Source organism: Dendrobates tinctorius, unplaced genomic scaffold, assembly GCF_039654945.1.
Source record: "Dendrobates tinctorius isolate UK_male_01 unplaced genomic scaffold, ASM3965494v1 ptg000083l, whole genome shotgun sequence".
In the NCBI taxonomy this organism is placed as follows: domain Eukaryota; kingdom Metazoa; phylum Chordata; class Amphibia; order Anura; family Dendrobatidae; genus Dendrobates; species Dendrobates tinctorius.
In genome coordinates, this window is record NW_027361751.1 from 29111199 (window position 1) to 29133733 (window position 22535).

Below are 22535 nucleotides of genomic sequence, written 5' to 3' on the forward strand. Positions count from 1 at the left end.
AAAGCCTATCTTTACGACAGATTATGGATGTCCAGCCATCGGCAATCCCCCTTCATCACATGTTTGAAGGTACAGGTGCTCTCTTTTGATCTGTGTCCTCTTCATTGTCCACCCTGCTCCGAAGGAAAGAACTCCATACAGTCAGTAGCAATCTGGGGAATCTGGAGTAAGAATCATCACTTTGAACTCTAGAGAGCCAATTAGCTAGGTTGAGACACTTCCCTAGTTTATAGCTGGCCATAGACCTTTGCTTATAGCTAGCCATTACCGTCATTTGGGTGGCTTCTTCTAATGAGCATAATCTATCAGTAGCTACTGGATCCATTCTTTTTTGTGATAGTTAGGTGGGCAGTAGAAATGTCACTCTACCGTATAGGTTTCCTGGGGAAAGACCTGGCTAGTCATTGCTTGCGTTGAGAAACATGTGATGGTGTCTCCGCTGCTTGTGTTTTGCATATATTTACATATTTTCCATAAGGGATGGGGGCTTTGCTCTAGAATCACTGCGTTGAGAAACATGTGATGGTGTCTCCGCAGTGTTGGATGTTGATCTCCATGAGGTCACTCATCCTCATTTTTCACAGTCTTATACTAGGCATTGCTCCTACTGGCCAGTTTCCTACTCCACACTGATGAGGGGCAATACCCCGAAACAGCTATCTGTGGATGGATACCATGTTATGGCATAGGTGGTTTCCTTCATTGGAGACTGCCCTTCCCGTGGTTGTTCCTTCCCGGGGAAAGACCTGGCTAGTCATTGCTTGCGTTGAGAAATATGTGATGGTGTCTCCGCGGCTTGTGTTTTGCATATTTTACATGTTTCCCATAAGGGATGGGGCTTTGCTCTAGAATCACTGCGTTGAGAAACGTGATGGTGTCTCCGCAGTGTTGGATGTTGAACTTTTTCAGCAATTTGTTCTACAGTAGAACTTTTTTGGGATCGAACCAGACATGTTAGTATTTGCTCTCTACCTACATCAATGAGTTTTGCCAATGTCTAAGATTTGGCCGATTGGCCTTTCTTGTCCTATGAAGATACTCTGACCAAGTTGTGTAGACATCACGGTTTGGCCCTTGTCAAAGTTGCGCAAATCTTTGCTCTTGACCACTTTTTGGGGGTTGTAATACCAACTTCAAAAACTCAATGGTTACTAGCTGTCCAACATATACTGAGCCATGACAAGTACTGTTAGTGTTATTTACGCTACCATAATCATATTTAGGATTACATTACGGTGGATAAACAGACATAGGGGCCAATACATGAAAGATTTTCAACATAACAGTAGCATAAAAGATTGGAAAAGTCACAACATTTCTGGGCAAAAATGTCCCAACTTTTGGTGATTTCATGGCACTTTCGATCAGCTCCACTGAAATGGGCGAAGCTGGAGACATGGAGCTGGGGTGCGATGTGGAGACTCTCCTTGTTGATTTCATCAAATGTGTCAGCGTTTTCTATGCCAGAATTGCTACTCCAGTCCCTGGCTGGAGTAGCATTTCTGGTGCACAGAGCGAAGGCACATGCATCTTAGAAAAGTCGCCGAGTTCATTAAGTGGTATGAATCTCCTTTTGTGTCATTACTCAGTCAAGACTGGCGTAAAGCGAGCTTGTGCTACTCAAGTCTTGATGAATCGGCAACTGTAATGGTTGTACATAGCATAGCGCATAAAGCGTGCTTCTGCATTTTTAGGTTTACTTGTATACAGACAGATAAGATATTACATATTCTCTATGGTGAAAAATAAACTGTAATAACTGTCCGCAACACTTACCATGTTAAAATTGCACATAAATACTAACATTCATAAGGCCTGTGTGTGAAGGCTTTATGAAATCAGAGATTCTAGAATCAGGAGTATGATTTTAATTATTGCTTGGAAGGGGTAAACCGAATGCATATCAACATTGTGACTCCGAGCTTATACATAATTACTACTAAATGTTTCCAAAATACTTAAGTTGCACCATCAAAAGTATACCGCAGGGATATGTAACTGTATGGTTATACAGGAGCATCTCACAAAATTAGAATATCATCAAAAAGTTAATTTATTTCAGTTTGTCAATACAAAAAGTGAAACCCATATATTATGTAGAGTCATTACACACAGAGTGATCTATTTCAAGTGTTTATTTCTGTTAATGTTGATGATTATGGCTTACAGCCAATGAAAACCCAAAAGTCATTATCTCAGTAAATTATTCTAATTTTTCTATTTTTGCTACCTTTTTGGACTATATGACTGTTTTTATTTTAAGTGGTTGTTTTTCTGGTTTAAAAACAGCAGTATCACTGTGCTTGATTGGCCAGTAAACTCGCCTGACCTTAACCCCCTAGAGAATCTATGGGGTCTTGTCAAGAGGAAGATGAGAGACACCAGACCCAACAATGTAGATAAGCTGAAGGCTGCTATCAAAGCAACCTGGGCTTCCATAACACCTCAGCAGTGCAACAGACTGATCGCCTCAAAGCCACGCCGCATTGATGCAGTAATTGATGCAAAAGGAGCCCCGACCAAGTATTGAGTGCATTTTCAGAACATACATTTCAGTAGGCCAACATTTCGGATTTTAAAATCATTTTTTCAAGCTGGTGTTATAAAATATTCTAATTTACTGAGATAATGACTTTTGGGTTCACATTGGCTGTAAGCCATAATCATCAACATTAATAGGAATAAACACTTGAAATAGATCACTCTGTGTGTAATGACGCTATATAATACATGAGTTTCATTACATGGGGCCATGTAATGTGACTTTTTGTATTGAAGAACTGAAAAAAATTAACTTTTTGATGATATTCTAATTTTGTGAGATCCAACTGTATATACAGTGGGGAAAAAAAGTATTTAGTCAGTCAGCAATAGTGCAAGTTCCACCACTTAAAAAGATGAGAGGCATCTGTAATTTACATCATAGGTAGACCTCAACTATGGGAGACAAACTGAGAAAAAAAAATCCAGAAAATCACATTGTCTGTTTTTTTTTCATTTTATTTGCATATTATGGTGGAAAATAAGTATTTGGTCAGAAACAAAATTTCATCTCAATACTTTGTGATATATCCTTTGTTGGCAATGACAGAGGTTAAACGTTTTCTTTAAGTCTTCACAAGGTTGCCACACACTGTTGTTGGTATGTTGGCCCATTCCTCCATGCAGATCTCCTCTAGAGCAGTGATGTTTTTGGCTTTTCGCTTGGCAACACGGACTTTCAACTCCCTCCAAAGGTTTTCTATAGGGTTGAGATCTGGAGACTGGCTAGGCCACTCCAGGACCTTGAAATGCTTCTTACGAAGCCACTCCTTCGTTGCCCTGGCGGTGTGCTTTGGATCATTGTCATGTTGAAAGACCCAGCCACGTTTCATCTTCAATGCCCTTGCTGATGGAAGGAGGTTTGCACTCAAAATCTCACGATACATGGCCCCATTCATTCTTTCATGTACCCGGATCAGTCGTCCTGGCCCCTTTGCAGAGAAACAGCCCCAAAGCATGATGTTTCCACCACCATGCTTTACAGTAGGTATGGTGTTTGATGGATGCAACTCAGTATTCTTTTTCCTCCAAACACGACAAGTTGTGTTTCTACCAAACAGTTCCAGTTTGGTTTCATCAGACCATAGGACATTCTCCCAAAACTCCTCTGGATCATCCAAATGCTCTCTAGAAAACTTCAGATGGGCCCGGACATGTACAGGCTTAAGCAGTGGGACACGTCTGGCACTGCAGGATCTGAGTCCATGGTGGCGTAGTGTGTTACTTATGGTAGGCCTTGTTACATTGGTCCCAGCTCTCTGCAGTTCATTCACTAGGTCCCCCCGCGTGGTTCTGGGATTTTTGCTCACCGTTCTTGTGATCATTCTGACCCCACGGGGTGGGATTTTGCGTGGAGCACCAGATCGAGGGAGATTATCAGTGGTCTTGTATGTCTTCCATTTTCTAATTATTGCGCCCACAGTTGATTTCTTCACTCCAAGCTGGTTGGCTATTGCAGATTCAGTCTTCCCAGCCTGGTGCAGGGCTACAATTTTGTTTCTGGTGTCCTTTGACAGCTCTTTGGTCTTCACCATAGTGGAGTTTGGAGTCAGACTGTTTGAGGGTGTGCACAGGTGTCTTTTTATACTGATAACAAGTTTAAACAGGTGCCATTACTACAGGTAATGAGTGGAGGAAAGAGGAGACTCTTAAAGAAGAAGTTACAGGTATGTGAGAGCCAGAAATCTTGATTGCTTGTTTCTGACCAAATACTTATTTTCCACCATAATATGCAAATAAAATGAAAAAAAAACAGACAATGTGATTTTCTGGATTTTTTTTTCTCAGTTTGTCTCCCATAGTTGAGGTCTACCTATGATGTAAATTACAGACGCCTCTCATCTTTTTAAGTGGTGGAACTTGCACTATTGCTGACTGACTAAATACTTTTTTTCCCCACTGTACGTATGCCCACATTGTATGTCCTCTGTGCCCTCAGAGTAGGCACTGAAACTGGCCAGATCCTGCAATGGGTTTTCAAGATCTACAGCAAAGACCTTGTAAGCACTGGCACCTTGTCTAGGAAACCGGTCATTGTTGATAGACTGCATAGGTGGCCAACAACCCATGTACAGTAATGAGCAACAAACAGTACAATTAAAAATCCCTTAAAGGGAATCTGTCAGCAGGTTTTTGCTACCTCATCTGAGAGCAGCATGATGTAGGCAAACAGACCCTGAATCCAACTATGTATCACTTAGATTACTGGATGCAGCCGCTGTGACATAATCACAGCTTTTAGATTTAGAATGCAGCAGAGCTGGGAAAGCTAACCCCGCCCACACCAGGCTCTGAATGTACAAAGTCCATAGGCAGTGAGCTGCTTATCACAGGAGGGGGCGTTTCCGGTCAAATGTAATCCAGCAATGTTAATCTCTTAGCTGTAAATTCTTCACAGTTAGTAAACAACACGCACTTTGACAAGTGACACATCCATGCATTCTGTTTCAGCCTCTATCTCCTGGTGTTTTCAGATTACACAGCAAAAACCTGCTGACAGTTTCCCATTTTAAATTCCTCATCATTATCATAAGGTAAATGGCAGTGCTGCTTGCTTTTTTTAATCAGTTTACAACTTTATTCATTAAAGATATTGAGAGTAATCACTTAATTATCATTGTAAAAAAAATAAATTGTACTCATTTATGACGAGATACCGTTTGATTTAAAAAGAGTAGTCAATGTCATTTCAATGTTATCTCTGCATGATTTATGGCAACGCCTAGAGCTACTGTACTGATTTACACAGGGGTCAGGTCAACAACAGCACAGCAGATCCACACTTTATTCCCAGCATTTGTAATATTTATTGTGCCCCGTGCACACACCAGACTACTCTTACCTGTTAACTGTGGGAAGCAGAGACGCTAAAGCAAGAGCAGAAAGCTTCCTCCTCTCCGGCTGCGTGATGTTGTCCATCCTATCCACCCACATTTCAATTACATTTCCGAGAATCTGGTCAGCCTGAAAAGACAATCATCTAATGATGAGCACAAAAAGAACTAAAAGAACAAGTAGGTTCTAGTTCAATAAACAGGAAGAAACAAATTGTGTTACCAGATCAGCCAATGTTATATGGAAGCCTCCGATAGCGTAATTATGCCAGCAGTAATTCCTGGTAAAACAGGTACAAGTGTGTTCTCGCTCAGCCTCGGGGACTTTCTCTTTGTAATCACTTCACTTTAACTGAATGAAAACAGAACTCATTTCCCTGAATGCCACATTGCGCTTCTTGGACTTTTCTTAAGGCAAGACTGGAAAACCCAAACCTAATAATCTGTCAGGTAAACCAACAAATAACCTCATTACCTGCACGTCTCTGCCGAAGTGTACAACTAATGCACTCCATGTGGACGGACATGTCTGGAAGGTGCGGGCACACTGCAGTGATGTAGAGAAATATATACGTTTGCTATATCTTTATTGAATGGCTAATTAGCATAAGGAATTGCACATATAATCTGTGCTCACGTTTGCTTCAGGACACACTGAAAACTTGTGTCAGATATGTTGGGAAAAATATTCCATGATGGACCCATTACTGGCGGTACCTGAGCCGGAGAGCCCATAAGTGTAGGATCATTGAGGGTTTGACCATTAGAAATCCCACTGATCATAAGGACAAGGGTCCAAAAGTCCCCCATGTGAATGCAAACGTAGCGAGAAAGTGCAACCATTGCTCCACTCACAGTCTATAGGATTGGCGGTGGCACATACTCACCACCCCAGGTGTGGGTTCTCGGTAGCTAGATCCCCAGCCATCATATATTTCTAATTTTTTGTGTATAGAGGTGATAACTAATGTTGATGGGACAACTCTTTCAAGGATCTAGTCTTATGCAGGGAACTGATAGAAATAGTGATGATTTGTGAACTGCAAAAAGTAGCTTTTTAACTCCACTATATGAATCAAACGGCTTTTCCAAGATAACGAAGGATTCTGGAAAACCATTTCTCTGTGCCGAGTGTGAGAAGTTAAAATGGCTTAGATAAACCCAAAGCCTCGAAATAATCTGAAGTCCCTTACGTTTCCACACTTCTAACTTCCAGGCAGTGAGATCACAATACAAGATTATAGCTAGACTATGCCATGATTGGCTTGGGGCCATGTAATGTGACGTCAGTACATGGAGGAACAACAGCAAAGGAAACAAAAGGTTTAAAAGGGTTGGAGACTATTAAAAAAGTTGCCCATTCACCCAGAAAAACATTTGTGAGGTCAACCATTGATGCTGAATAACAGGATATGGCTTGCAATCTCCATTCTGGTTCTTCCCAAAGGTATACAACGAAGTTTAGGTTAGAGCTCAGCGTGGACGGACATGTTCTTCCACACCAAACTCACCCAACCATGTCCTTATGGACTTTGCTTTGTGAAACAGAGGGGTAGTCATGGGGAAAAGAAAAGGTCCTTACTCAAACTGTTCCCATAAAGTTGGAAGCATACCATTTACTAAATATCTGGAAAACACATTCATGGCATTATCTTTCCACTACAAAACTTTATAGTTGGCATAATGCAGCCACGCAGGTACATTGCAGTAAGGTTGGTATTTGCCAAACCGAGACTTCCACATAGAGACACATGATACATCACTCCACAGGAAACCTTTCCATTCCGCCAGAGGCAACATGCATTATACCACTTCATCCAACACTTTGCATTGTGCTTGGTGATGCTTGGTTATGGAAACCCATGTCATGAAGCTCCTGACGCACAGTTTTTGTGTTGATCTTAATGCTAAAGTAGGATCCACTGGAATCAGCACAGCTGTCATGGGTTTACCGTGTCAGAGAGGAGCCCGAAGGCTGCGCTGTCTGATTTCTCGTACTCATGCACTGATTAGAAGCACTTCACTACAGTTTGGCATAAAGGGGAGTGTGTTTTTTTCTCTAATGGAAAGGGTAGTTTTGTGGGTACTTGTCCTTCCCTACCACACTGTAAACAACCACCGGAAAACTAAGGAACCCAGGTTGCGGAGAGGTTAAAGTAGGTCACAATTTTTTCTACTGACCGAGATCCATCTGGGCAAAAATAAGGTGGATATTTCAGCCTTTCTGGACAGTGGGGCGGGGTTTAATTTGATCAAAGCTAGGTTCGTCCAGGTCAAGTGCCACAAACCACATACACTGTCAAGACCTATACACAATCACCATTGACACTGCACCCTTGAGCCATGGTATTTTACTCTCATCGTCCGAGAAATACATCTACAGGTAGGGGCCATGCATTCAGAATTTATAAACTGTTAGGTGCTCTCTCCTGTGGTTCTTGGGACTTTCTTGGCTTACGCTGCACATCTATGTGGTAGATTGGCAGTCTCGAGAGGTGGTAAAGTGTAATGAGTAATTTCAAGGACACTGCTTGGGCACTTAGCTAGCTGGGGTAGGTACCCAATCTGTGACTGAATACCTGACTTTGGGGATGTGTTTTTGGAACAGGGGTGCCAAGAACTTCCTCCCCGTCGTCCTTATAATTGCACCGTTAATCTTATTACTGGGGCTAAGCTGCCAAAGTGCAGACTATATAATATCTTTGATCCAGAGAGGTAGGCCGTGAAGAACTACATCGCTGAAAGTCTGGCAAAGGGTCACATCAGACATACTGATTCCACATTGCTGCAGGGTATTTCACTGTAAAGAAAAAAGATCCTCTCCCTCTTATCCCGGACCTTTTTAACAAGACCGTAGGAGCAAAATGGTTTCCTAAACTGGATTCTCAGGGGTCGTATAATCTCATTCGTATTAAGGAGGGGGATTAGTGGAAAAAAAGCCTTCAATACACACCTGAGGGACACTATGAAACCTTGTGATGTCATTTGGGTTGACTAATGCTTCTGCCGTCTTTCAGCACTTTGTAAATTACATTTTAGTCACCTGGAAGGTAGATTTGATGTGATCTATCTTGATGACATATTAATTTATTTGCCTGACCTCGAGTCACATCAGTTTTCGCATGGATTCAGTGAAAGTTTGGGCGGTACTGGATTGGAATAGTCCTGAGAACTTAAAGGCGTTACAAAAGGTTTTTGGTTTTACTAAATACTACCTATGTTCATCAAAAACGTTTTGGTAGTGGCCAAACCTTTGCGGAGTATGACCAAAAAAGGGACGGACTTTTACACATGGTCTAGTCCAGCCACAGAAGCATTTGATACCTTGAAAAAGTGTTTTGCATCTGAGCCAATTGTTATACAGTCTGACACCACTCAGCTATTAATTGTAGAAGTTGAAGCGTCTGAAGTGGGGGCTGTATTGTCACAGGGTGCATCTCTTGGTAAATGGCGACTCTGTGCATACTTTTCTACAAAAATATCATCCAAAGAAGAAAAACTATGACATTACTAACCGGAACTCTTGGCAATTAAATTGCCTTTTTAAGAGTGGCGTCACTTTCTGGAGGGGGCAATTCATCCTGTCATGGTAATCACGGATCATAAAAATCTTTTATATTTAGAATTTGAAAAATGTTCTAGTGCCTAGACAGGAAAGATGATTGTTATTCTTCACCAAATTAGACTTTTTTTGTGACATATGGACTCAAGAATAAGAACATTAAGGTAGATGCCTTATCTCGTTGTTTTCCTGGGGTTGGCGATATTTGCGAACTGATTCCTATACTACAAAAAGGGGTGGTTATTGCGTCTGTATGCTTAGATCTGAAGAAGAAGGTTGTAGAGGCTCAAGGGGATGCCCCTGCTGCTTGTCCATTAGGTAATCTGTTCATACCCATGAATCTCCGTCTTCAACATTTAAGTGAACATCATGATTCGGTCTTGGACAGGCATCTTGATAGCAAAGCCACCACAGATCTTCTTACTCTGTGTTTTTGGTGGTCTGGGGTACACCATGAAGTTTCAGAGTATGTAGCTGCCTGCAGTGTTTGTACCCATTCTAAGACCCCCTCATACTCATTCTTCTGGGTTTCTCTAACCATTGGTGGTTCCCAGTAGACCTTGGACTCATCTCTGGGTAAATTCCATCAGTGATCTACCTGTGTAGGCAGGTAATATAGTAATTTTGGTGCTGGACACATTCAGCAAGATGTCACATTTCATTTCGCTACCTGCTTTACCTAAAGCTAAGACCTTGTAGCAAATTTTCATCAGAGAGATCGTAAAATAACAAAGGTTTCCTACCAATATTGTGCAATTTATTTCAAAATTTTGGAAAGCATTCTGTGCTCGTTTGGGGATCCATCTATCGTTTTCTTTTATCCACAATCTAACAGGCAAAACTGAACGTGTTAACCAGAACATTGAGACTTATCTTGGGTGTTTTGTATCTGAGAATCAGGAGGATTGGGTTACTTACTTCTAGCCGAATTTGCAGCGAAAAACCGTTGTCATGAGTCTACTGGTAAGTCCTCATTCTTCAGGGCATAGAGGTTTTAGCCTCAGTTCTGCTCTTTTAATAGGGATCGGTCTTCGGGAATACCTGAAGTGGAACAGTTTTCATCATCTATTATATCTGTGTGGCAAGGGGTTTTAAATAATCAGAAGAAGATGGGGTCCAAATTTAAGTGTGTGGCTGATCGGAGACATTTGGTGGGTCGGGACCTGTGTGTTGGTGATATGGTGTGGTTGTCCTCGAGGAACATTAAGTTGAAGGTTCCTTCTTGGACCTTGAAATTGGTCCTTATAAGGTTGTGGCTGTAGTCAATCCTACAGCATTACGATTTGCTTTGCCATCCACCTTTTGGATTGATAATATGTTTCACTGGTCTCTACTCAAAAATACTTTTCATTGCATTCTCTGTACCATCACCACCAACTCCCTCCCCGGTCATTATTGATGGAGATTTGGAATTTCAGATAGCCAAGATCATTGATTCGCACTTGATTTGTTGGTAGCTTCAGTATCTGGTACACTGGGTTACGGTCCTGAAGAGAGGATGTGGGTAGCAGCATCTAACGTCTATGCAGTCAAGTTAATCCGGTAATTTTACGTAGCATACCGATAGACCAGGCCCTGAGGTTACGGAGGTCCCTGATAAAAGGAAGGGTCCTGTCATTATCGCAGCAGAGGAGCCAGAAGACCACGCTGTCTGATTTCTCATACTCCTGCACTGATTAGAAGACTTCACCTTCATATTGAACAGTGTAGGTTTTTACTAGCAGTGCAGGGGTTAATCTGTTCAGTTGAGAGATCCTGGAAGCTTTCTTACTCTGAGCTGTTCAGTGTTGGCCACTTCGTTTTGCTAGATATACTCTTCTCTGGCAAGCAGGCATTGCCAGTTATTTTGAAACTGCCTGGTTCTGGAGCTGTTAGTTGTTTGAGGAGGCGTTTTGGAGTGCTGTTCAGGAGACTGTTGCTTGGTGATTTGTCTGTGTGCATATTCTCATCCTATCCTATTTATTTTTCTCATCCTATACTTTCCGATGTTCCACTTCCCTTGTTAGACTGGTTTGTGTATTCATATACACAACAACTCCCCACTTCCCTGGGTGAGGGAGGGGACAGACAAGGGCTGATTCAGTAGCTCAGTAAGGCCGGTGGCCCCAGCATCTTCATCATCAGAAATAATCCGGGGAGCAGGGATAGCTAGGATACCTCTAGATTTAGGGATAAGGGGCCCCTAGCCAGAGGATATCTTGCAACTGTGCCGTGACAACATTCCTGATTTTTACGCACGGAATTGTCATACCGGTGGCATCTGAATACAGAACTATGCTCAAGTTCAAGGTGCCCTTTAGAACAACCTATTCTTTCACATGGGTAACGGTATGAGTACTACACCTGTGGCAATGGAACTGAATAAATTCAAATACAATGATTTAAAGGGGTGTCAATACAGTGTACAAGTAGACATGTATGTGATCAAAGCTACAAACATTGCCCTTCTCCGGGAAATGGAAGTTTTGTATGACAAGTTGCAGGTCGGCTTCTCACGTTGCTGGTTGGAGGTGTATTCAGGCAATGTTAAAATATTGGGCAGGCAGAGAGGAGGGGAGAAGAGGGGGATGGAGCTACAATATCACATTGTAAGGCTACTTTCACACTTGCGTTTTTTAGCGATGCGTTTTTTTTGCGCACACAAACGCATGAAAAAAAGGCATCATGCGTTTGTGTGCGTTTTTTGCGGGTTTTTGTGCGTTTTTGTTTAAAAACCGCATGCTTTTTTTGAGCATACGTGCGCATTACAATGCGCACGTATGCGCACCCATAGACTATAATGGGTGTTTTGCTGTAAAAAAACGCATTGCGTGCGCATGCGTTTTTTTGGGGCAAGTCGGACGCACAAAAAATGCAACAGGATGCATTTTGTGTGTCCGAGCACACACTACAAAAAAACGCATGCGCATACAAACTCGTACAAATGCATGTGTATGCGCACCTATGCGCACCCATGTAAAAGAAAGGGGAGAAAACATATTCGTTTTTTTGCGCTAAAAAACAGCGCAAAAAAACGCAAGTGTGAAACCAGCCTAAGAAAGGAGTGGGCTTTAGATCCCCAGGCTTTAGTTGACACACCTGGAGCAGGGCATTTATAACGCCCAGCTTGTCGATGGGAGTTGTCGTTGATATTTCCATTTCCCTGTTGAGGCTTGGAGTTATAGCAGTAAGCCATCTTCCTCTTTAGAGGACGACTGTGTTTCTCTCTGAGTCAACTCAAGCTAAGTGTTCCCCTTGTTTTTGTATCTCTTCTTTCTTAAGTTGTAGTGGGGATTGACTAGTGCTCATCCTGTACTTTAATATGCAGAGTTTACTACTAGTGTCAGGCAGGGATTAGGCAGACTGCTCGGCGATAGGTGTAGAACCTATATAGGGATGTTAGGGTAGATGGGGTGACTCCACCCCCCCCTCCTTAGTGCTGAGTTCCCTTACCCTTTTCCCTTCGTATTGCACTTAGTGTTTCCTACGCTGTACGTGACACACGGAGGGAGAAAATGTTTTTAAAAAAAATACAAAAAAAGGAAAAAAGCCCAAAATATGAGGGTTATACACATAATTTTTGAATAAGCACATCTAATGTACATCTACAGCTGCCTAAACAGAGATAGTTGACAGCTTCAGCTCCATATTTCACAATGCAGCAAAGGGTTTTCTCACAAATTAGTAAGAAAAATAAATGGCTGCACGTTCCAACGCATAGCGCATTAAGGACCGCCGTGTTCTTTATTAACCATGTTTTATTTGGTGGACATGTTAGAAAAAGCTTCATTTTTATCATGCCTCAGTATTGTCACTGTTTCCAAGAACGATCTACATATTCATGAGGATTCGCTTTCCTTGTGTATCCCATACTAACCTCCTGACTGCTCTCCTGTGCCATCTGATTTAATAATGAAGAGAAGCAGGCTTGGTTCTGCAGAAGGACACGTCCAAGGACACCAAGGTAGGTAGACATAACAACAGGATATCTCTACATGTGGACAAAAATGGATAATTTAGTATTTTGAATATTGAGTATGACACAATCACAGATCTTTTCTCCAGAGCAGTGCTATAAGAGGTCTCTAAACACAAGTAGTCCAAGAGAAAAGTAGCTAAAGTTAAAATTGGAAATGGATATGACACCATACAAAAATTCTATGTGCAGCCTACCCCTAATTGCATCAAAGTCCACAAAAACCAAGTGAACAAGTCTCAGAGCCACAAACCTTCTATGTTCATACTAACAAGTAATCAAGGCCTGATGAGATGCTCAGACACAAGTAGGAGGCAATAGTGTATGTTTGGATGGTCAGCATGGCACCAAAGGTCACAGCTGAAGAGCATTTTTTGCTATGTACGGTAATCTGACAGCACCGTGATGTAGGAGCAGAGATCCCGATTCCAGCGATGTGTCATTTGCTGGTCTGCATGATGTCATGTTCATACAATCACTGTTTTCCCTACTGCAGATCGAACAGATCTCTTGATTGCTGAGCTGTGTATAGTCCCGCCCACACCACTAATTGGCAGCTTTCTGTGTACACTGTGCATAGGCAGAAAGCTGCTAATCAGCGGTGGGAATAAGGTTGGACCAGGAGGCACAAGGCAGCGAGTCTTGTAGTGCCAATCTCCTGGTGAGAAAACACTGATTGTATTGAAACAGCAACATGCAGCCCATTAAGTGACACATTGTTGGAATCAGGGTCTCAGCATCGACATCATACTGCTCTAGAATTACTTAGCAAAAACATGCTGACAGATTTCCTTTAATGGTAGGAATATGGTATGTGGCACTGTTATGGGAAAGATTGTGTATGTCATTACTAGGTAGACACTATCTGGTATGGGCTCATGATGCAAATCTACGGAAGAGCTGTTTATCCATAAGATACCAACCCATTAGATTTGGTGGATGTTTATTTTGCACTTTGCTGGTCACTGTATGATGTCATTATTCATTTACCATATTGCGGCATCATACAATCACTGCATACTGGAATCATTCAATCACCGGTGGGCACCGGTGTTACATTACCGTAGGCAATAAACAGATTACCTCTCCATCGAGAATGCCTCTAAAGACTGGTGGCAGCAAGACATGAAAAATTTGAGGTCCAACATCTGGATTTACCATGAGGATATTCTCCACAACCTAAAAAAAAAAAGTGCCAGAATATCTATCATCCCAAAGAGCAGAGCAAACAAAACAGGTCCTACTACAAGACAAGATAAACCATACAAAACAGTGGTCGAAATGTGAGCTTTTCAAACTTTCTTTCCAGCACTGAGATAACACATAACGGGATTGTCCACTTTTGGCATCCATTTTTTTTCCCTTTTTTTCTTTTACTTAAAGAGAACCTGTCATGTTCTTTTTAGCATGTAACCTTGTCCCAGCGCGTTGTTAGTCATGCAATGCGCATCACTAACTTGTTTTTTTTTCATTACAAACGGCGGTCTAATCATGTGCAAAAAGCAATTTATACAATTAGATCGTGCCTGCTCATTTAGTCAAAGGGGTGGGCTTCATTTCATCCAGTCAGCACAACCCCGGAAACATCCCTCAAACTGAGTGGGCAGCGCCGTCCGTGACTGAATAAAATAAAGCACATCCCCATGACTAAATGAGCAGGCACGACCTAACTATATAGAGTGATCCTGGAACATGATAAGACCGCTGTTTTTAATGAAAAAACGTGTTAGTGATGCACAGTGCATCACTAACAACACTCTGGGGACAGTGTTGATGTGTTGGGGACATGATCTCTTTTACACCGACTATAATATAGGTATCACGGATTCTTCTCCTGTACATCTTAGTGCAGCACTCCTCACAGACGGCACAGTTATCCTCGCAGACGGCAAAGCTATCGTCTCAGACGGCACAGCTGTCCTCGCAGACTGCACAGCTATCGTCTCAGACGGCACAGTTATCCTCGCAGACGGCAAAGCTATCGTCTCAGACAGCACAGCTGTCCTCACAGACGGCAAAGCTATCCTCACAGATGGCACAGTTATCCTCGCAGACGACACAGTTATCCTCGCAGACTGCACAGCTATCGTCTCAGACGGCACAGTTATCCTCGCAGACGGCACAGTTATCCTCGCAGACGGCACAGCTATCGTCTCAGACAGCACAGTTATCCTCGCAGACGACACAGTTATCCTCGCAGACTGCACAGCTATCGTCTCAGATGGCACAGTTATCCTCGCAGACAGCAAAGCTATCGTCTCAGACGGCACAGTTATCCTCGCAGACGACACAGTTATCCTCGCAGACTGCACAGCTATCGTCTCAGACGGCACAGTTATCCTCGCAGACGACACAGTTATCCTCACAGACTGCACAGCTATCGTCTCAGACGGCACAGTTATCCTCGCAGACGACACAGTTATCCTCGCAGACGGCAAAGCTATCCTCACAGACTGCACAGCTATCGTCTCAGATGGCACAGTTATCCTCGCAGACAGCAAAGCTATCGTCTCAGACGGCACAGTTATCCTCGCTGACGGCAAAGCTATCGTCTCAGACGGCACAGATGTCCTCGCAGACTGCACAGCTATCGTCTCAGACGGCACAACTGTCCTCGCAGACTGCACAGCTATCGTCTCAGATGGCACAGTTATCCTCGCTGACGGCAAAGCTATCCTCGCAGACGGCAAAGCTATCGTCTCAGACGGCACAATTATCCTTGCAGACGGCACAGTTATCTTCACAGACGGCACAGTTATCACTGCACACGGCAACACTATCCACGCAGACGGCAAAGCTATCGTCTCAGATGGCACAGTTATCCTCGCAGACGGCACAGTTATCCTCGCAGACTGCACAGCTATCGTCTCAGACGGCACAATTATCCTCGCAGACGGCACAGTTATCATTGCACACGGCAACACTATCCACGCAGACGGCAAAGCTATCGTCTCAGATGGCACAGTTATCCTCGCTGACGGCAACGCTATCCTCGCAGACGGCAAAGCTATTGTCTCAGACGGCACAATTATCCTCGCAGACGGCACAGTTATGCTCGCAGACGGCACAGTTATTCTCGCAGACGGTACAGCTGTCCTCACACACGGCACAATTGTCCTCGCAGACGGCAAAGCTATCGTCTCAGATGGCACAGTTATCCTCGCAGACGGCACAGTTATCTTCACAGACGGCACAGTTATCATTGCACACGGCAACGCTATCCACGCAGACGGCAAAGCTATCGTCTCAGACGGCACAGTTATCCTCGCACACGGCACAGTTGTCCTCGCAGACGGCAAAGCTATCCTCGCAAACGGCAAAGCTATCCTCGCATTCGGCAAAGCTATCCTCGCACACACAGCTGTCCTCGCAGTCGACACAGCTGTCCTCGCAGACGGCACAGGTATCCTCGCAGACGGCACAGTTGTCCTCGCAGACGGCACAGTTGTCCTCGCAGACGGCAAAGCTATCCTTGCAGACGGCAAAGCTATCCTTGCAGACGACACAGCTGTCCTCGCAGACGACACAGCTGTCCTCGCAGACGACACAGATATCCTCGCAGACAACACAGCTATCCTCCCAGGCAGCACAGTTATCCTCGCTGACGGCACAGATATCCTCGCACATGGCAGTTTTCCTTGCAGACGGTACAGCTGTCTTCGCACTCGGCACAGTTGTCCTCGCAGACGGCAAAGCTATCGTCTCAGACGGCACAGTGGTCCTCGCAGACGGCAAAGCTATCGTCTCAGACGGCACAGTTATCCTCACAAACGGCAAAGTTATCCTCGCACACGGCACAGTTATCCTCTCAGACGGCAAAGCTATCCTCGCAAACGGCAAAGCTATCCTCACAGACGGCAAACCTATCCTCGCAGACAACACAGCTGTCCTCACAGACGGCAAACCTATCCTCGCAGACGACACAGCTGTCCTCGCAGGCGGCACAGTTATCCTCGCAGACGGCAAAGCTATCGTCTCAGACGGCACAGTTGTCCTCGCAGACGGCACAGTTATCCTGGCAGACGGCACAGTTGTCCTCGTAGACGGCAAAGCTATTGTCTCAGACGGCACAGTTGTCCTCGCAGACGGCAAAGCTATTGTCTCAGACGGCACAGTTATCCTCACAAACGGCACAGTTATCCTCGCACACGGCACCGTTATCCTCGCAGATGGCACGGCACAGCTCTTCAGTCCTTACAATGGCTTCTGGTGGCAGAGCATGTGTCCAGACATGTCCAACAGCCTCTACCAACTAAAAAACACCACAAATTGGTAAACTACTTTTCTGTTAGATGAGGCTGATGATAGACTGATCCGGACACTTGTTCCTCCTCCATCAGCAACCAAATTGTGGACAGGAGAGCTGTGCAGTCTGTGATGATGGCTACACGAACAAGTAAAGGAGAAGAACATGAAAATATGTATATTAGTAAGTGGCACAAAATCATGTCCCCAACACATCTGATAAAGTAAAGATAAAGTGGCCAACCTCTTTAATCTCTATAGCTGTGGATTTTTCCACAGACCATGCAGCGACAATACATCAACCAGACTTCTGATTTCATTTCAGCATTCTGCTCCCCGCAATGTCTGCATGATACTTTGTGCTAATATTCCCCTTGGAGAGATTTTCTCATCTAGAACGTATAAATTTATGCACGCGTCTGATACAATATAACCACATCAATGAAATTTTAATCACTATATACTGTATGTATTTCTTGGGGATAACCTGTTGGAATCATCTATAATTACAATTAGCTTAGATTTCATTAAAGTCAGCTAAAATATTTGAGATCTATATTAATGCTAATTGATTTAATTAATTTATTGATCTAATTCATGTGCTTATTTATCTTATTTTATCTATGAGCATGTAATGAATACAGTGTCTCTAACAGTTTGAGAGCCAGAATATAGTATATTTTTTCATGGGCGGCACGGTGGCTCAGTGGTTAGCACTGCAGCCTTGCAGCGCTGGGGTCCTGGGTTCGAATCCCACCAAGGACAACATCTGCAAGGAGTTTGTATGTTCTCCCCGTGTTTGCGTGGGTTTCCTCCGGGCAACTCCGGTTTCCTCCCACATTCCAAAGACACACTGATAGGGAAATTAGATTGTGAGCCTCATCGGGGACAGTGATGATAATGTGTGGAAACTGTAAAGCGCTGCGGAATTTGTTAGCGCTATATAAAAATAAAGATTATTATTATTTCATATTCTTTGTATGTGATCGGGTGTCACAGATCGACAGAACTCTCCACCCGTCTCACGGCTTTTGAATATTGATGTTTCCTTTGAATATTGATGTTGTATTTCTTTACACTGTGCCCGTATGGGTGCGAAAAAGTCCCAAAACACAACATTTCGGCTCAATGGTCGCACCTGCGCAGATCAGACTTCGACATCACTAGCCATTGTTTTGAAGAAGTGACCCACTGTGTCAAAGCCTTAATTCATTCTGCCACTACCACTTCTAAAACATGGACAACCCAATTTTCATTGCTATATATTGTTTTATTTTCTTTGTATTGGAGCTGATGGCAAATCTAGTTTATACAATGTGAGCCATTTATATGGATACACCTAAATTAAATGGGAATGCTTGGTGATATCAGCTTCCTGTTTGTGGCACATTAGTATATGGGAGGGAGAAGCGCTTCAAGACGGGTGGTGACCATGGTGGCCATTTTGAAGTCGTCCCACCCTGTACATTGTGGCTCTCCCAAGCTATAACAACGGCCCCAGACCATAGTGGTCTTAATCATCAGTCAGAAGAAGAAAAACTATTGAAAAAATATTTGGCAAAAGTCTACAAATCTTACAAAAAATGGAAAAATCTAAAAGGAAAGAAAAGCAAATCAAAGCTTTATTTTATAGGTCAGTGACTAGTATAAAATACAGCAAAAGTTCTGTGTACAGTAAGCCACCTCCAGTACAAGCTAAATAAATAATAATAAGCCCCTCACCTTGGGATGGGGGAGAACTCCAGGAAGAAATGGTTTAAGTTCACACTCAAGTAAGTTTAACTTATGGGACTCCGGAAAGCATTTATATTGGAGATTAATAGAAATTCCTTTGGTCGAAAAAATTCAATTTGAGTGCATCCAGGAGCTTATACATTTAACAAATTGAGTGCGTTCATGTCTGAGAACAATAACGATGAAATAACTGTTTTGTTTCTTCAGAAAGGTGTTTGTATCTCACCAGCAGGAAAAGAGAAGTGGTTCCTCCATAAGAAAAATCTGCATAAATGGAATCTCACCAAAGTAACACATAAAATAACATATGTCATAGACATATATAAGGCAAATTTCGATTTTTTTTTTTATTCTAATATACAGTGGGGCAAAAAAGTATTTAGTCAGTCAGCAATAGTGCAAGTTCCACCACTTAAAAAGATGAGTGGCGTCTGTAATTTACATCATAGGTAGACCTCAACTATGGGAGACAAACTGAGAAAAAAAAATCCAGAAAATCACATTGTCTGTTTTTGTTTCATTTTATTTGCATATTATGGTGGAAAATAAGTATTTGGTCAGAAACAAAATTTCATCTCAATACTTTGTGATATATCCTTTGTTGGCAATGACAGAGGTCAAACGTTTTCTGTAAGTCTTCACAAGGTTGCCACACACTGTTGTTGGTATGTTGGCCCATTCCTCCATGCAGATCTCCTCTAGAGCAGTGATGTTTTTGGCTTTTCGATGGGCAACACGGACTTTCAACTCCCTCCAAAGGTTTTCTATAGGGTTGAGATCTGGAGACTGGCTAGGCCACTCCAGGACCTTGAAATACTTCTTACGAAGCCACTCCTTCGTTGCCCTGGCGGTGTGCTTTGGATCATTGTCATGTTGAAAGACCCAGCCACGTTTCATCATCAATGCCCTTGCTGATGGAAGGAGGTTTGCACTCAAAATCTCACGATACATGGCCCCATTCATTCTTTCATGTACCTGGATCAGTCGTCCTGGCCCCTTTGCAGAGAAACAGCCCCAAAGCATGATGTTTCCACCACCATGCTTTACAGTAGGTATGGTGTTTGATGGATGCAACTCAGTATTCTTTTTCCTCCAAACACGACAAGTTGTGTTTCTACCAAACAGTTCCAGTTTGGTTTCATCAGACCATAGGACATTCTCCCAAAACTCCTCTGGATCATCCAAATGCTCTCTAGCAAACTTCAGACGGGCCCGGACATGTACAGGCTTAAGCAGTGGGACACGTCTGGCACTGCAGGATCTGAGTCCATGGTGGCGTAGTGTGTTACTTATGGTAGGCCTTGTTACATTGGTCCCAGCTCTCTGCAGTTCATTCACTAGGTCCCCCCGCGTGGTTCTGGGATTTTTGCTCACCGTTCTTGTGATCATTCTGACCCCACGGGGTGGGATTTTGCGTGGAGCACCAGATCGAGGGAGATTATCAGTGGTCTTGTATGTCTTCCATTTTCTAATTATTGCTCCCACAGTTGATTTCTTCACTCCAAGCTGGTTGGCTATTGCAGATTCAGTCTTCCCAGCCTGGTGCAGGGCTACAATTTTGTTTCTGGTGTCCTTTGACAGCTCTTTGGTCTTCACCATAGTGGAGTTTGGAGTCAGACTGTTTGAGGGTGTGCACAGGTGTCTTTTTATACTGATAACAAGTTTAAACAGGTGCCATTACTACAGGTAATGAGTGGAGGAAAGAGGAGACTCTTAAAGAAGAAGTTACAGGTCTGTGAGAGCCAGAAATCTTGATTGCTTGTTTCTGACCAAATACTTATTTTCCACCATAATATGGAAATAAAAGGAAAAAAAAACAGACAATGTGATTTTCTGGATTTTTTTTTCTCAGTTTGTCTCTCATAGTTGAGGTCTACCTATGATGTAAATTACAGACGCCTCTCATCTTTTTAAGTGGTGGAACTTGCACTATTGCTGACTGACTAAATACTTTTTTGCCCCACTGTATCTAAAATTAATATTCAAACTTTAAAAAAAATAGTCTCATTTAAATTAAATTGAATCTGTAGGCAGGTTGCTATGTGATTGGAGGATGGCATAAGGTAGGGGCTGAGACACTGATTTCAGTGATGTGTCAATTATTAGGCTGTGTGCTGCTGTTTCCATACAAGTGTTTTATCAGCAGGAGATTATCATTGCCGGACTAAAGCCCAGGTGCCAAATCGTCCAACCATGCTTAAAGCGCTGATTATCAGTTAATTGTCAATATACAACACACACTGAAAGCCACGGTGTGTGCGGGGGCACCTTTTTGAGTTTGGCAACATCTAAAAACTCTGGTTGCCTCACAACTGTTGCACCCATTAAGCTAAGTGATTCATTGCTGGAATCAAAGTCTCTTTCGGCCAGGGTCAGACTTGCGAGAAACTCGGACGAGTCTCACACATCAATACCCGGCACTGCCGCCACCACTTGGTACAGGAGTGTTCAGCTGCATAGAAATAAATGCAGCCACACACTCCGGTCCTGAGTGCCGGTGGCAGTGCCGGGCATTGATGTGTGAGACTCGTCCGAGTTTCTCGCAAGTCTGACCCTAGTCATCCCCACATTATGCTCCTCTAAGACGAGGCACTAAAAACATGGTAACAGATTCCCTCAAAAAATCTAATGCTTCTGTCAACAGTTCCTTGACAGACTCATGTATGTCTGTAGTAACAGACTACATGTACTGTGATGCTCCTTGTTATCCATTCCCCCATATCTTAGGCCAATTTTAAACATCGGTGAAACACGGACCATTCTTGGATTGGCCACCAGGTCTCCCAACCTGAGCTAATTGGCATACATTTGGTACAGTGCTCTGGTGACAGTTTCTCCCTGTCAGCCACACTTTCAAAGATGATCAAGAAACCTCAACATCATCATTGAGTCATTTTCTGCAATGCCTCCAGTATCGATCGCCTCGTCCAGATATCTTCACTTTGGCTGGCGTGTGGTGCCATCTCCCTGACCAGGACAGTCTATGCTAGGAGAGCCAGCTGATGCTGATGTTACTGCTGAACTTGCTGCTGGTGTAAGTGATGTCGTAACTCCTGATCCTCCTGAACTACCGGTAATTGCTTAATAAGCTCTTCCATGCGTTTAGACTGTGTTCGCAATGCTGTAGCTGCTTTTACCCAGGACATTAAGTTTTTACACTGCAATCGCCTGTGTTCTCTCCGATTTCACACCTGCATTTCATCCACCAATTGTAGGGATTAACTCTCGCTCATAAGGCCTTAGGTAGCGTTCAAACAGGCAATGCAGTTTTGGTCCATACACAAGGTTTTTATTGCTTTTTACAGGTTGCACAGCACCAAAACCTTGTCCAGGCGCTAACTAAACAGAACAGACCTTGGCTACTCATGCACAGCTGAGCTAGACTCAGCTCGGTCAAATAAAACTGCTATTGTCCATAGCAACCACTCACATTTGCGGTTCTCTGCACATGGCCTATGCAGACTCCTCTTAGAGAGGGACTTTGGCCTGTCTCTCTCTTCAGCTCCAAGACACATCCAGTCTGGTCAGCTTCCTTGAGCTGACAGAGGAGAACAGCTAGTCTGGTTATATGCAGGCCACCTAAATGATCTAATCATCACCTCTCTCGCTTCAGGTAACTTTTCAGAATCAACAAACAAGTGTGGTTTTATAAGCACAATTTTTT

At 43.3% G+C, this 22535-nt stretch overlaps 1 protein-coding gene across 6 annotated transcripts in view; it reads right to left on the bottom strand.

Moving 5' to 3' along the window:
• The window catches only part of IPO11 (importin 11), a 555951-nt gene that overhangs the window by 193579 nt on the left and 339837 nt on the right, over window positions 1–22535 (bottom strand). For all 6 annotated transcript variants that reach the window (XM_073584259.1, XM_073584261.1, XM_073584258.1 and 3 more), the window contains 3 exons: window positions 13976–14071; window positions 12794–12907; window positions 5384–5505 (listed from right to left, as the gene is read on the bottom strand). In XM_073584259.1, coding sequence (XP_073440360.1) covers window positions 5384–5505; window positions 12794–12907; window positions 13976–14071 — 332 coding nt within the window. The remainder of the gene's footprint in view (window positions 1–5383; window positions 5506–12793; window positions 12908–13975; window positions 14072–22535) is intronic.